We start from the raw sequence: 14,498 nt of genomic DNA, 5'->3' as shown, positions 1-14,498 counted from the left end.
TACTGCTATCTCTGCTCCACACCAGTCACCAGAACTGGGAGCATGTAGCTCAGTGTAGCGCCTGCAGCATCGCCCTTTCCCTTCCTCGATTTCAGCACCTTCCGACAAGGCACTGACTGCGCTCGGGCACGGGACTGGGGGGGTCGGGCTGGGGGCAAAGCCCGCCCTCCCCAACGCCCTCCTCTTCCGATCCCTCTCCCCCTCCCCCACCACTCCCCCCAACACCTCCCGTGCCGCCCACCCCCTCTCCCCCACCCCACTCCTGAACTGGCACTCTACACTGTGTGGTCATCTACCCACTGGCACAGTCGCTTTGCATATTTGTCGGGGCTGACGGTTGAGAAGGACTGGCCCCGGTAACGGATGGATTTCCAAAGGTGTTCCAGCTTCTTGCGGAAGCCGTAGACAGTGAAGATGTCGATGATGCCCACAAAGTAGCGGGACTGGGCCCCATCGATGACGTGCAGAGAGTTCCGGAAGTTGGGTAGCAGCCTGCGGTTCTGAGCAGTCGGGTCTGCCAGGTCAAGCTCCGAGCCGCTGCTACTGTCCCTCGCGGTCACAGTGACCTCAGGGATCTCCTTGATGTGGGTCTCGTTCGTCCCACTCACCATTTCCGCCACGAGCACTGTTGCATCCTCCTCCAGCAGGCCCGGTGCTGGACTACCCACCAAGGCTGAGGGGCTGGCACTACCTGTCATCGATCTGCGAGAGAGGGAGTGAGAGAGAGAGAGAGGAAAGACCTGCATTTACATGGAGCCTTTTACCACCTCAAGACCTCCCATGCACATCAGGCACTCTGACGAGGTCGAACTCATAGAAAACAGGAGCAGGAGTAGGCCATTCGGCCCTTCCGGCTGATCTTCCAGCTCAGTACCTCGTTCCCATTTTCTGCACAGACCCTTTGATCCCTTTATCCCTAAGAACGATATCTAACTCCTTCTTGAAAACATTCAATGTTTTTGCCTCAACTGTTTTCTATGGCAGAGAATTCCACAGGCTCACCACTCTCTGGGTGAAGACATTTCTCCTTATCTCACTCTTAAATGGCCTACCCCAAATTCTTAAACTATAGGCCCTGGTCCTGGATTCCCTGCTCTTTGGGAACATCCTTCCTATATCTCCTTCATTAAGTCCTGTTAGAACTTTATAGGTTTCTATGAGATTTCCCCTTCATTCTTCTAAACTCCAGTGAGTATAATCTTAACCGATACAGTTTGCCTTCAGACATCAGTCCTGCTATCCCAGGAATTGGTCTGATAAACCATTGTTGCACTCCCTCTGTCGTCAGTACATCTTTTCTCAGAAAAGGAGACCAGAACTGCATACAATATTCCAGGCGCGGTCACAAAGGCCCCATATAATTGCAACAAAACACAGCTGATCCTGTACTTAAATCGTCTCACTATAAAGGTCAACACACCGTTCACAACATACCCTGTGATGCAGGGCAATGTGGCCAATTGGCAGACAGCATTGGGCTAATGGTGAGGGAAGGAGTGCTTAGTGCTAATGTGTCAGTGTTTACATTTAGGGTAACCTTCCTCAGTGAGATCCACCAATAACCATTCATGGCAGCAAGGAATGCAGGAAGTCAATCACATGTTCCTTGCGTCAAAAGACAGGCTGCAAACAATTATGATGAACATGGTCCTGGGGACCCTGCACTGTCAGACATCACCACTGAGGCCTTGGGTACAAACCCCCCAGGCACTTACACAGAGGCAGAAGCAATGCCGTCTGTACGTTACTGAGGAGTGTCCCCTCTACAGACTCAGCAATGGACCAATCACCTTAAACTCAACAAAAGAGGCAAGGTCTCAGCTCTGGAGACTTGTAAGCACTAAATAAATAATGAATTGAACCCAGAATATGTCAGAGAAACTCTTGTTCAAAGAATAAAGAACAATACAGCACAGGAACAGGCCCTTCGGCCCTCCAAACCTGCGCCGACACATTCTGCCCTTCCGTACTAAAACTGACTTCACTTACAGGATCCGTATCCCTCTATTCCCTTCCTACTCATGTATTTGTCCAGGTGTTTCTTGTATGCTGCTATTGTGTCTGCTTCCACCACCTCCTCTGGCAGCATGTTCCAGGCACTCACCACCCTTTGTGTGAAAAACATGCCTCATGCATTTCTTTTAAACTTCGTCCCTTGCACCTCGAACCTGTGTCCCCTAGTAACTGACCCCTCCACCCTTGGAAAAGCCTCATACTTTCCACTCTAACCATGCCATTCACATCTATCAGGTCACCCCTCAACTTACTGCGTTCCAGTGAAAACAAACCCTGTCTATCCAACCTTTCTTCAAAGCTAAAATCCCCCATTCCAGGCAACATCCTGGTAAACCTTTTCCGTACCCTCTCCAAATCATCCACACCCTTTTGGTTGTGTGATGACCAGAACTGTACACAATATTCCAAGTGTGGCCTAACTAAAGTTCTATAAAGCTGCAACATAACTTGCCTATCCTTATACTCAATGCCCCTTCCAATGAAGGCAAATATTTCATTGATAACAAGGTGTAGAGCTGGATGAACACAGCAGGCCAAGCAGCATCAGAGGAGCAGGAAAGCTGACGTTTTGGGTCTGGACCCTTCTTCAGAAATGGGGGAGAGGAAGGGGGTTCTGAAATAAATAGAGAGAGAGGGGGAGGCGGATGGAAGATGGATAAAGGAGCAGATAGGGGGAGAGGAGACGGACAGGTCAAGGAGGCGGGGATGGAGCCAGTAAAGGTGAGTGTAGGTGGGGAGGTAGGGAGGGGATAGGTCAGTCCAGGGAGGACGGACAGGCCAAGGACGCGGGGATGAGGCTGGTAGGTAGGAGATGGGGATGGGGCTTGAGGTGGGAGGAGGGGATAGGTGGAGAAAGGACGGACAGGTTAGGGAGGCAGGGACGAGCTGGGCTGGTTTTGGGATGTGGTTGGGGGTGGGGAGATTTTGAAGCTTGTGAAGTCCACATTGATACCATTGGGTTGCAGGGTTCCCAAGCAAATAGGCCTTTTTTGCTACATTATCTACTTGCACTGCTACGTTAAGTGATCTGTGGACCTGCATACCCAGATCCCTCTGCATATTAATACTGCTCAGGGTTCTGCCATTCACTGTATAATTTCCACCTGTACATGACCTTCCAAAATGCATCCCCTCACATTTGTCCGGATTAAACTCCATCTGTCATTTTTCTGCCCATGCCTCCAACTGATCTATATCCTGCTGTGTCCTCGGACAATCCTCCTCACCATCCACAACTTCACCTATCTTTGTCTTCAAGATGGTAGCCATGGGACATTTCATGCCCAAATAGGACAGACAGGGCACTCAGTTCAATGTCTCATCCACATGACAGTGTCCTCTGACAGTGCAGTATCTCCTTGGCACTGCACCAGACTGAAATCCTGGAATCTGTGCTCAAGACCCTGGAGTGGTCCAGGGAGGGGAGGCGATGGCCTAGTGGTCTTATTGCTGGACTGTTAATCCAGAGACTCAGATAACATTCCTGGGGACCCCTGTTCAAATCTCACCACAACAGATGGTGGAATGTGGATTTAATAAATATGTGGAGTTAAGAATCTAATGATGACCATGAATCCATTGTTGATTGTGGGAAAAGCTCATCTGGTTCACTAATGTCCTTTAGGGAACATAGAACAGTACAGGCCCTTCAGCTCTCAATGTTGCACCAATCTGAAGCCCATCTAACCTAAACTATTCCATTATCATCCATATGTTTATCCAATGACCATTTAAATGCCCTTAAAGTTGGCGAGTCTACTATTTTTGCAGGCAGGGCCTTCCACGCCCTTACTACTCTTTGAGTAAAGAACCTACCTGTGACATCTGTCCTATATCTATCACCCCTCAATTTAAAGCTATGTCCCCTCGTGCTAGCCATCACCATCCGAGGAAAAAGGCTCCCACTGTCCACCCTATCTAATCCTCTGATCATCTTGTATGTCTCTATCAAGTCACCTCTTAACCTTCTTCTCTCTGACGAAAACAACCTCAAGACCCTCAGCCTTTCCTCATAAGACCTTCCCTCCATACCAGGCAACATCCTGGTAAATCTCCTCTGCACCCTTTCCAATGCTTCCACATCCTTCCTATAATGCGGTGACCAGAACTGTACGCAATACTCCAAGTGCGGCCGCACCAGAGTTTTGTACAGCTGCAACATGACCTCATGGCTCCGAAACTCAATCCCTCTACCAATAAAACCTAACACACCGTACGCCTTCTTAACAACGCTATCAACCTGGGTGGCAACTTTCAGTGATCTATGCACATGGACACCGAGATCTCTCTGCTCATCCACACTACCAAGAATCTTACCATTAGCCCAGTACTCTGTATTCCTGTTACTCCTTCCAAAGTGAATCACCTCACACTTTTCCGCATTAAACTCCATTTGCCACCTCTCAGCCCAGCTCTGCAGCTTATCTATGTCCCTCTGTAACCTGCAACATCCAGCCTTACCTGGTCAGGCCTACATGTGACTCCAGACCCACAACAGTGTGGTTGACTCAACTGCCCTCTGGGCAATTAGGGATGGGGCAATAATTGCTGCCGAGCCAGTGACGCCCTCATCCCGTGAATGAATAAAATAGAACTCACAATCGCCAATTGAGAAAAAGAGAGCGATTCTCTGAGCAGGAAGACTTTGCCATGGTGCTGAAAGCCGCTAATGGATACTTTGATTAGTGGGTGGCACAGCAGCTCAGTGGTTAGCACTGCTGCCTCACAGCGCCAAGGACCCAGGTTCAATTCCACCCTCGGGCGACTGTCTGTGTGGAGTTTGCACATTCTCCCTGTGTCTGCGTGGGTTTCCCTCCGGGTGCTCCGGTTTCCTCCCACAATCCAAAGATGTGCAGGCTAGGGTGGATTATATGGAAAATGCAGGGTTTCTAGGGTAGTGGGGTGGGTGGGTCTAGGTGGGATGCTCTTCAGAGGGTCAGTGTGGACTCAATAGGCTGAATGACCTGTTTCCACACTGCAGAGATGCTATGATTAGGAGATGGAAGGGACCGTTCCCCAGGAATGGGCCAGCTCTGGATTATCTGCTTACTTCTTTGTACGGAGAATGATATTTGCAAAGGACCAGCTTTGGCGGCGCTCATCGAGGTGCAGGGGCTGATGGGCCACCAGGAGGCTGTAGTCCAGGACGTTGAGGCTTTTCAAATACTCTGTATCAACGGTCATCTGCCGAATGAGCCAGGACCGCTGCTGATCTGCAACAGAATGCATCGAGAATCCAGAACAGTGCAGGAAGAAAATTTAACAATACCAATACTGCACCGACACTCATAGCTTCAGAAACTGACCAGCAGCATAAAGGGCATTGTTTCTTTTATGATTCACTCATGGGATGTGCCTGTTGCTGCCTTTATTACCCATCCCTAATTGCCCCTTGAGAAGGTGGGGGTGAGCCGCTGCAGTCCTCCTGTGGTGGGTTGACCCACAATGCCCTCAGGGAGGGAATTCCAGGATTTTGACCCAGCGACACTGAGGGAACGGCGATATGTTTTCGAGTCAGGATGGTGAGTGGCTTGGAAGGAAAGTTGCGGGGTGGGGGGGTGGTGTGGGGGGCTAGTGGTCCCATCCATCTGCTGCCCTTGTCTTTCTAGATGGAAGTGCTTGTGGGTTTGGAAGGTACTGTCTGAGGAACCTTGGTGAATTTCTGCAGTTCATCTTGTTGATGATACATTGCTGCTACTGAGTGTCGGTGGTAGAGGGATTTAACATTAAAGTGGTGGATGTGGTGCCAATTGAGCGGACCTGTTTGGTCCTGCATGGTGCCCAGAATTGTTGGAGCTGAACTCACCCAGGCAAGTGAAGATTATTCCATCATACTCCTCACTTGTGCCTTGTCGATGTTGGCTGGGGGTGGGGGTAAAGTGGAGGGTTGTTAGGAAGTGAGCCACTCACCACAGAACTCCCAACCACTAGTTATATGGCTGGTGCACTTCAGCATCTGGTCATTATACCATTAGATACGTAGGGCGTTATAGACCAGTCTCATCTTTAACAGCAGACTCCCATCTTACTCAGTGGGACAGCACAGCATCATATCCCAATGTTCTCAATTTCAGAAATAGGAGCTAAAACCCACATCAAAGGCATGGGAGCTTACAATCACCAGACCACAGAAAGCTTTACAACGCGGGAGCCTATTACATGCACTGGCTATCCAAATGAGCAACTCACTATGTGCCATATTCCGGAGGAGAATGGCCCTCAGTGAGATGCTCATTCGGAGGGCTAGCACAGGCACACTGGGCCGAATGGTATCCTTCTGGTTCTACAGGAGTGAAGGAAGCTGTGATCGGAAGCAGGATATGATGGATCCTTACCCAAGCTGATGGTGCTTCCCTCGAAATTCAAGTCTTTGAGCACCACGATGACATTGCTCCCCTCAGGAGCAGGCTCTGTCCATCGACTCACCTGACAGCCCTTGATGTCATACCTGGAGAAAGCAATAATAATCCTGACCAGGGTGTTTTCTGTCTCACCTGGGGGCTCTGGCTATGGAAGGGTGATAGGGCACGGAGCAAGGGAAATTAAAAGACAACAACTCAAGTTGAAAAAGCCATTAATGAGAAGTCAATGGGATTCTAATACTTTACGTCAGTGCAGATGGAGAATCTAAAGTTTGGTAACTCTCTTGGTTTGGAGAATGGCGGAAGAATAGAAACATGGAAACAGAGAAAACAGAAACAGCAGTAGGCCATTCGGCCCTTCGAGCCAGCTCCACTATTCACTAACATCATCCAACTCAGTTCCCGCTTTCTCCCCAAAGTCTTTGATCCCTTTAGCTCCAAGAACTCTTTCTCACTCTTTCTTGAAAACATTTCATGGTTTGGCCTCAACTGTTTTCTGTGATAGGCTCACCACTCTCTGGGCGAAGACATTTCTCCTCATCTCAGTCCCAAATGACCCAGGATAGAGTCATACAGCACGGAAACAGACCCTTCGGTCCAACTTGTCCATTCCAACCAGGTTTCCCAAACTCACTTGCCTATATCCTTCTAAACCTTCCCTATCCATGTACCTGTCCAAATGTCTTTTAAATGTTATAACTGTACCTCTATCTACCACTTCCTCTGGCACCTGCATCCTTAAACTGTTACCCCTGGTCCTGGACTCCCTGGCCATCAGGAACATCCTTCCTGTGTTTACCCCGTCTCTATAAGTTTCCCGCTTGATAAGATTCCCCCCTTGGGGACGAGCTGTCTGACAGATTATGACATTAACATTCTGGTAACCACCTTTACACCAGCCAGCTGCGCACTTTAGTCCTTTTCAACATGAGGACAGACCCCAGATTGAAGTTTACACACAAACAAACCCCATTGGTGGAAACCCATCCAATACTCAACTGATTGGACTTCAAAGAACCATTCGCAAACGGTGACATACATACCTGGCAACAATTCTCTCATCAGGGTAAAAGACACTCTGCATTATGATGAAGTACTTCTGTCAAGAAAAGACATTGTTGTTTTCAGAAGGATGGGCACAGTGTCACAGTGCTTATGTTACTGGGCTCATGTCTCTGGACACAAAGCCTCAAATCCTACCGCGGTAGCTGGGGCATTTAAATTCGATGATCTAAATATATCTGCAGTGACTAAAAAAGCGAGGAACCTCTGGATTATCATAAGAATTCAACTGGTTCACCAAAGCCCTTTAAGGAAGGAAACTAACCGACCTTACCCAGTGTGGTCTACACGTGACTCCATACCCACAACAAAGTGGCTGATTCTTACCTGCCCTCTGAAATAGCCGAGAGGCCACTTGTTTGTATCCGAGGAAGTGGCTGTCCACCATCTTCTCAAAGGTAATTAGGAACAGACACAAGTGTCATACTAGCCAGCAATTCCCTTGTTAATGACTAAAGAAGAAGTGTAACCTCTGAATCCATGCTTAGAGTCTCCACATTCCCACTTTGCTGCTAGAAGTAACTGTTGTGTTTTACAACAGTGGCTATGCTCCAGAGAGTGTTTCTTTTTGGCCCAGCCTGTGTTGTAAGGTTTCAGGCTGCGGCTTTCCCCTGTGGACTGTGGGACCCTGTGCTTGCTTGGGGGTGCCAGGAGGCAGCTTCCTAATTTGGGGGTCTGGGCTGGCTGTCCTATTAAGGGAGGCTGCCGGTTCCAGGGCCTCAGCTGTCCCCACAGCGGGTAGGTGCTGCTCAATCAGACACAACATAGAAAACAGGGAGCAGGAGAAGGCCACTCAGCCCTTCGAAACTGCTCCATCATGGCTGATCATCCAACTCAGTTCCTGCTTTCTCCCCATGCCCCCTTTAACGCTAAGCACTACATCTAACTCCACCTTGAAAATGTTTGATGTTTTGGCCTCAACTGCTTTCTGTGGCCGAGAATTCCAGAGGCTCACCACTCTCTGGGTGAAGACATTTCTCCTCATCTCTGTCCTAAATGACCTATCATAGAGTCATACAGCATTCAGCAATCCACATCCTAACTTGTCCACTGGTTGTATTGCAATGGGATGTCCCAGGCTGGGGGGAGGATTCGACCCCCATGGGCCCGTACAATCAGAATCAAATTGAACCTTGAGCCTGTCATTCATCATCCAATCACCAGGGGACAATGTTTCTACAGGAATGGTTCTGTCTCAGTGAACTTGGTCTCAGTCCCAAACCCCTCTCCCACATCAGCAATCTTTATAAAGGCTAGGCAAGAGGGAGATTTAACCTGCCTGGCCTGAGTGTACTCTGCTCCCTAATACAGGGAGCTCCGACTACTCTGCAATGGGAAACTGCGCCATCGGATCACACAGTGTTACAGAAATGTTATGGCACATAAGAAGGCACTTAGGAACGACCGTATTGTTCAATCCAGGCTGATTCCGGGGATGGTGGGTCTGATGTATGAGGAGAGATTGAGAGAGATAGTAGCTACACTCACCTTTCCTGGCCCCATCCCCGCCTCTTCGACCTGTTTGTTTCCTCTCCACCTATCCTCTCCTCTATCCCTCTTCTATCCGCCTCCCACTCTCTCCCTATTTATTTCAAAACCCCCTTCCCCTCCCCCTTTTCTGATGAAGGGTCTAGGCCCGAAACGTCAGCCTCTCTGCTCCTATGATGCTGCTTGGCCTGCTGTGTTCACCCAGCCCTGCACCTTGTTGTCTCTATGAGGAGAGATTGACTGGGTTGGGATTGTTTTCACTGGAGTTCAGATGAATGAAGGGGGGATCTCATAGAGACTGACAAAATTCTAACAGGACTGGACAGGGTAGGTGCAGGGAGGGTGTTCCCAATGGTGGGTGTGTCCAGTACCAGGGCGTCACAGCCTGAGGATTCAGGTAGACCATTTAGGACGGAGATGAGGAGACATTTCTTCACCCAAAGAGTGGTGAGCCTGTGGAATTCATTACCACAGGAAATAGTTGATGCCAAAACGTTCATTGTATTCAAGAGGCAACTAGATATAGCACTTGGGGCGAATGGGATCAAAGGTTATGGGGAGAAAGCAGGATTAGGCTCTTGAGTTGGATGATCAGCCATGATCCTGAAGAATGGTGGAGCAGGCTCAAAGGGCTGAATGGCCGCCTCCTGGTCCTATCTTCTACGTTTCTGCTTTATTTCTTCATTTTCTACTTAAACCTAACAAGGTCTGCAATGGGTAACTTCTAACCTTATTTTGTATGTTTTATACCATACTATAATCACTGCAGTGCCTAACTTTATTCTTTCTTTCTACCTTGTTCTTAAGATTCTGTACCTATGTACTTGTACCTATGACGGTGCCTTGTGTGGTGACATTATACACTTTTCACTGTACTCCTGTACTTTCGTACTTGAGTACACGTGACAATAAGATCAAAATGAAAATCAGATCAAAATCGTTTTGGCAATTGTGACTGAACCAGCTCTCCGAATGAACTTCCTGACTTGGTGCCATTTCCCTGCTTTCTCTCCATGTTTAAATAACACCCTCCAGCATGCCTCAATATACTCTGCCCTCACCACACCTCCAGGCAGTGCATTCCAGACACAAACCACTCACTGTGTGTAAAGATTTGCGTGTGGTGCTTCAATGCGACACCAGAAAGGGATTTGAAAACCAGGATTGAGAACCGAAAGAAAAAAATCCAAAAGAACTGCGGAGGCTGTAAATCAGAAACAAAAACAGAAACTGGTGGAAAAGTTCAGCAGGTCCGGCAGCATTTGCGGAGAGAAATCAGAGTTAACGTTTCACTTCTGAGGAAGGGTCACTGGACTGGAAATGTTGACTCTGGTTTCTCTCCACAGATGCTGTCGGACCTGCTGAGCTTTATCACCAACCTGTGTCACTATAAAGTGGGGCTGACTTTCAGGACGATGCCTGTTTAGTAAAATTAGCCTCAAGCTGCCTGGACACAGCCCTGGCAAAGATGGTCTGGGGTTAGGTTCTTGTTGTTTAAACATGGTCCAGCAGAGTGTATTGGAGAGAGTGGGGACCAACTCACCTTCTGCCTATGGGCAATCTTGATACTGTGAACACCTGCAGGAAAAGAGGAGCACACCTCAAACATCAAACAGTCACAAGCAAGAAAACATTAGAACAGAAGAACTAGAAGCATGGATAGGGCATTCAGCCCCTCAAACCTGCTCCACCATTTAGTATGATAACGGGCTAATCTCAGCTTGGCCTCAATTCCACTTTCCTGGTTGTTCCCCATAACCCTTTATTAATTAAAACCTGTCCAGCTCATTCTTAGACCTACTCAGTGTCCCAGTGTCCACCACACTCTGAGGGACTGAATTCGCCAGATTCACAACCTTTGAGGGAAGTAATTTCTCCTCATCTCTGTTTTAAATCTGCTATTCCTTATCTTAAAACTATGACCTCTCATTCTAGAGAGGAAACATCCTTTCTATTTCTACACTTTGACATTTATGTTGTTAAAACACTAATAACAGGAGTGCAACAAGAGGCATACAAACAGGATAGTGATCCTGACCCTGTAACTGTCAGACACCAGAAGGTTTAATTGCAGACTGGCACAATATTTGAGTTGTTCTATGTTTATATGAAAGACTTTCAGTAAACAAAGCAGTCTCTGAAAGTGTGTCAGTATTTACAGGAGGCACCGTTCCCTGGGAGATGGCACAACACTGGCATTGATAAGCATAATTCCCATTCCAGGAGCCCCTGTAAATACTGACACACTTCCCCCCCAGCTCTCCCTGTAAATACTGACACACTACCCCCCCCCCAAGCTCTCCCTGTAAATACTGACACACTACCCCCCCATGTTCCCTGTAAATACTAACACAATCCACCCCCCCCAGCTCTCCCTGTTAATACTGACACACTGCACCCCCCATGTTCCCTGTAAATACTGACACACTCCACCCCCCCCAGCTCTCCCTGTAAATACTGACACACCCACCCCCAAGCTCCCCCTTAAATACCGACCCCCCCCACCCCCCCCCAGCTCTCCCTGTAAATACTGACACACTCCCCCCCTCCAGCTCTCCCTGTAAATACTGACACACTCCCCTGGGGCTTGCTGTAGTAATCCACTGGTACTGTCTCACTAGGATCAGACGTGGGGAATGGTTAGCCTGGGTGCTGGTCCCCTGCACTACCCCTAGGTTAGGGCAATAAGTCAGAAGGTGCAGCCCTGGAGGAGACTGCTCAGCATTAGTGTGAGTGATGATGTCGCAAATGTATATAACTTACAGAGGGATGTTACAGGCCTGGTTACCGACCATGATTCACCAAGTAGCCATACCATTATTTAATATGTGCAAGGTAATAGCTACCAGGGAACAATTAGCAGACACTTTCAAGATCCAAAGTTTCAAATAACCTCATAAATGATGACAGTTTGACTCCTGGAAGCATCATTTAGACCCTCCCGATATGGGATGTAGAACAACGCAATGCCCCAGGGTACTGGGTATTCTTAAAAAAAATAACACGTCTCTTGTGGCACTAATCAGGAAATTAGTAAATAAATCTACCCCTTGCCCAGTGCACTGCAAATGATGACAGGTCTTCCCTGGTGGACCAGTTACAATAACAATCTTCTCCCTCCGCTGCTGCAGGATAACGGGATGGCGATGATCAGGAACATACAGTAACCACCTGCATTTATGTAGCACCTTTGTCATTGTAAAAGCACCCACAAGGTGTGAGAGAAGCATCAATGGTCAGATAGATGCTAATGGTGAGCTGCATGAAGAGGCATCTGGGCAGATGGTGAAAAGTTTGATCAATAGGATAGGTTAGGTTATAAACAACGTCTTAAAAGTGGGAAGGTAGAGAGCAGGATTACCAATTCTGATTAGACGTGTTCCTGGAGATTTCATCTCTGCCTCCGATCATCCGGCTCAATCAAACCCCTTCGTTCAAAAAATACCCCAACTCCAACAGATTTGTAACTAATAAATATAATCATTTGAAGGAAACCATTAACAAAATACTATTTTTTAAACTCCCCCTTTATTTCTTTATCCCTTCGTTATCCAGGGGATTAATTCTTCAGTCTTGGAGAATGCAAGTTAATTCAGGAGGATTGGTGACCCCAGTGAAGAATCCCCAACCAGTGGAAATAGATTAACTTTATCCACCTTGCCTTTCCTGTTAATAACTTGTAGACTTCAATCAGATCACCCCTTAACCTTCTAAGTTCCACAGAAAGCAGGCCTAATTCTTATAATCTCTCCTCATAACTTAACCCCTGAAATCCAGGTATCATTCTTGTAAATCCACATTGTACTCCCTCAAAGGTCAGCCTATCTGGGTACTTGTACCTAAGATGGTGCCATTAGAGGCAGCATTGTAAAAACTTTTCACTATATTCCTGTACTTTTGTACTGGAGAACACGTGATAATAAAGAATATTCTATTCTATTCTGTTCTATTCTATTCTATCCTTCCCAAGGTGTGTTGCCCAGATCTGCTCCAAGTGGGGCCTAACCAGGATTTTTGTAACTGTAGCAACACTTCTGCATCCTTGTACTGTCCCTTTTCTTTAGAGTAAAAACCATCTTAAGCCTGATGAAAGCCGATATATTTTGCCTCAGCAGTCAGTGTAAACTGTGGCTCTTAACCAATAAGCCAGAGCCTTTCTAAATATGAACCAGCCACCCTGTGCCTTCTGCAGGGAAGTAAAAGTAATTAGAGAAAGAGAATCAAGGAACCGCATGTTCTGACAAGACAAAAGGACCATCTTAGAGAACCCTGTGAACAGGGACTATAGAACTGCCTTCCCAGTCTTCCCTTCCACCCATCACACCCATGTCTTTTTTTTTAACTGAAAGAACTGTGGATGCTGTGAATCAGATACAAAATAGAAATTGCTGGAAAAGCTCAGCAAGTCTGGCGGTACAGTGGCTCAGTGGTTAGCACCAGGGACTGAGGTTCAATTCCACCCTCAGGTGACTGTCTGTGTGGAGTTTCCACATTCTCCCCGTGTCTGCGTGGGTTTCCTCCGGGAGCTCCGGTTTCCTCCCACAGTCCAAAGGTATGTAGGCTAGGTGGATTGGCCACGCTAAATTGCCCATTATGTCCAGGCATGTGTGGATTAGCTATGGGAAGTACAGAGTTATAGGGAGAGGGTCTGGGTCAGGGGCTGTTGAGGACCTGATGGGCTGAATGGCCTTCTTCCACACTGTAGGGATTCTATGATATCAGAGTTAATGCTTTGGGTCAAGTAACCCTTCCACAGAACTCCAGATGCTGCCAGACCAATTGAGCTATTCCAGCAATTTCTGTTTTTGTTAACCTGCCTGTAAGTCTATTTGTGTGGAATGGGGGACTTTATAATGGGGGGGAGGGGAATAGGGTTTTAACTGGTGGAGGTATATGCTGACAGTTCATTATTGTTTACATGTAATAAGAATCAATTTATTTGCAATAAATAATAATTTGTATTAAGTAGAGATGAGATTGTTTCTGTGAATAAGGGAAATCTAAAGCAGGGTGGGGGGCTGGGCACTGTCTTAAGATAAATGATAAAGAGAAATTTCTTCATTTAAAGGGTTGTGAATCCAAAACTGTATCTCAAAGTGTTGTTGATGCTCTGTCGTTGGGTGTTTTTGAGGTCAGGACAGGAAGGGCTTTGGTCCCAGGGAATCGAGAAATGGGGGAGAGGATGGGAAAGGGCAGATGAACCCTCAAATCATCCATGACCATATTGAATAACAGTGCAGGCTCGATGGGCTGAATGGTGTCCTCCTGCTCCTATTTCTTGGTTTCTCGTGAGACACTCAGTGGCATGTAGCAAATGGGCTGAATGGCCTGTTTCTGAACTGTATATTCTGCAAAAGATTGATAAAGATGCACTTTACTATGAGACTCATTTGATGAAATGGAGGGAGGTTCGATCTTTTTTTATCCCAACAACAGTTCTACTGCCTCCTCATTGTCAGCTGAAGCAGTACAGACTAAAGATTGAGATAACAAGGTGTAGAGCTGGATGAACACAGCAGGCCAGGCAGCATCAGAGGAGCAGGAAAGCTGACGTTTTGGGTCTGGACCCTT

General features: G+C 47.4%; 1 protein-coding gene across 1 annotated transcript in view; it reads right to left on the bottom strand.

Moving 5' to 3' along the window:
• Positions 1 to 275: 275 nt before the first annotated feature.
• The window catches only part of pip5kl1 (phosphatidylinositol-4-phosphate 5-kinase-like 1), a 51,496-nt gene continuing 37,273 nt past the window's right edge, over positions 276 to 14,498 (bottom strand). Inside the window, exons 3-7 of the mRNA XM_048613405.1 lie at positions 10,471 to 10,527; positions 7,421 to 7,476; positions 6,351 to 6,463; positions 5,066 to 5,228; positions 276 to 702 (exon numbers count right to left, since the gene is read on the bottom strand). Coding sequence (XP_048469362.1) covers positions 276 to 702; positions 5,066 to 5,228; positions 6,351 to 6,463; positions 7,421 to 7,476; positions 10,471 to 10,527 — 816 coding nt within the window. The remainder of the gene's footprint in view (positions 703 to 5,065; positions 5,229 to 6,350; positions 6,464 to 7,420; positions 7,477 to 10,470; positions 10,528 to 14,498) is intronic.

The sequence above is a fragment of the Rhincodon typus genome, chromosome 28 (genome assembly GCF_021869965.1).
Source record: "Rhincodon typus isolate 14 chromosome 28, sRhiTyp1.1, whole genome shotgun sequence".
Lineage (NCBI taxonomy): Eukaryota > Metazoa > Chordata > Chondrichthyes > Orectolobiformes > Rhincodontidae > Rhincodon > Rhincodon typus.
This window is presented reverse-complemented; position numbering and strand designations above follow the sequence as displayed.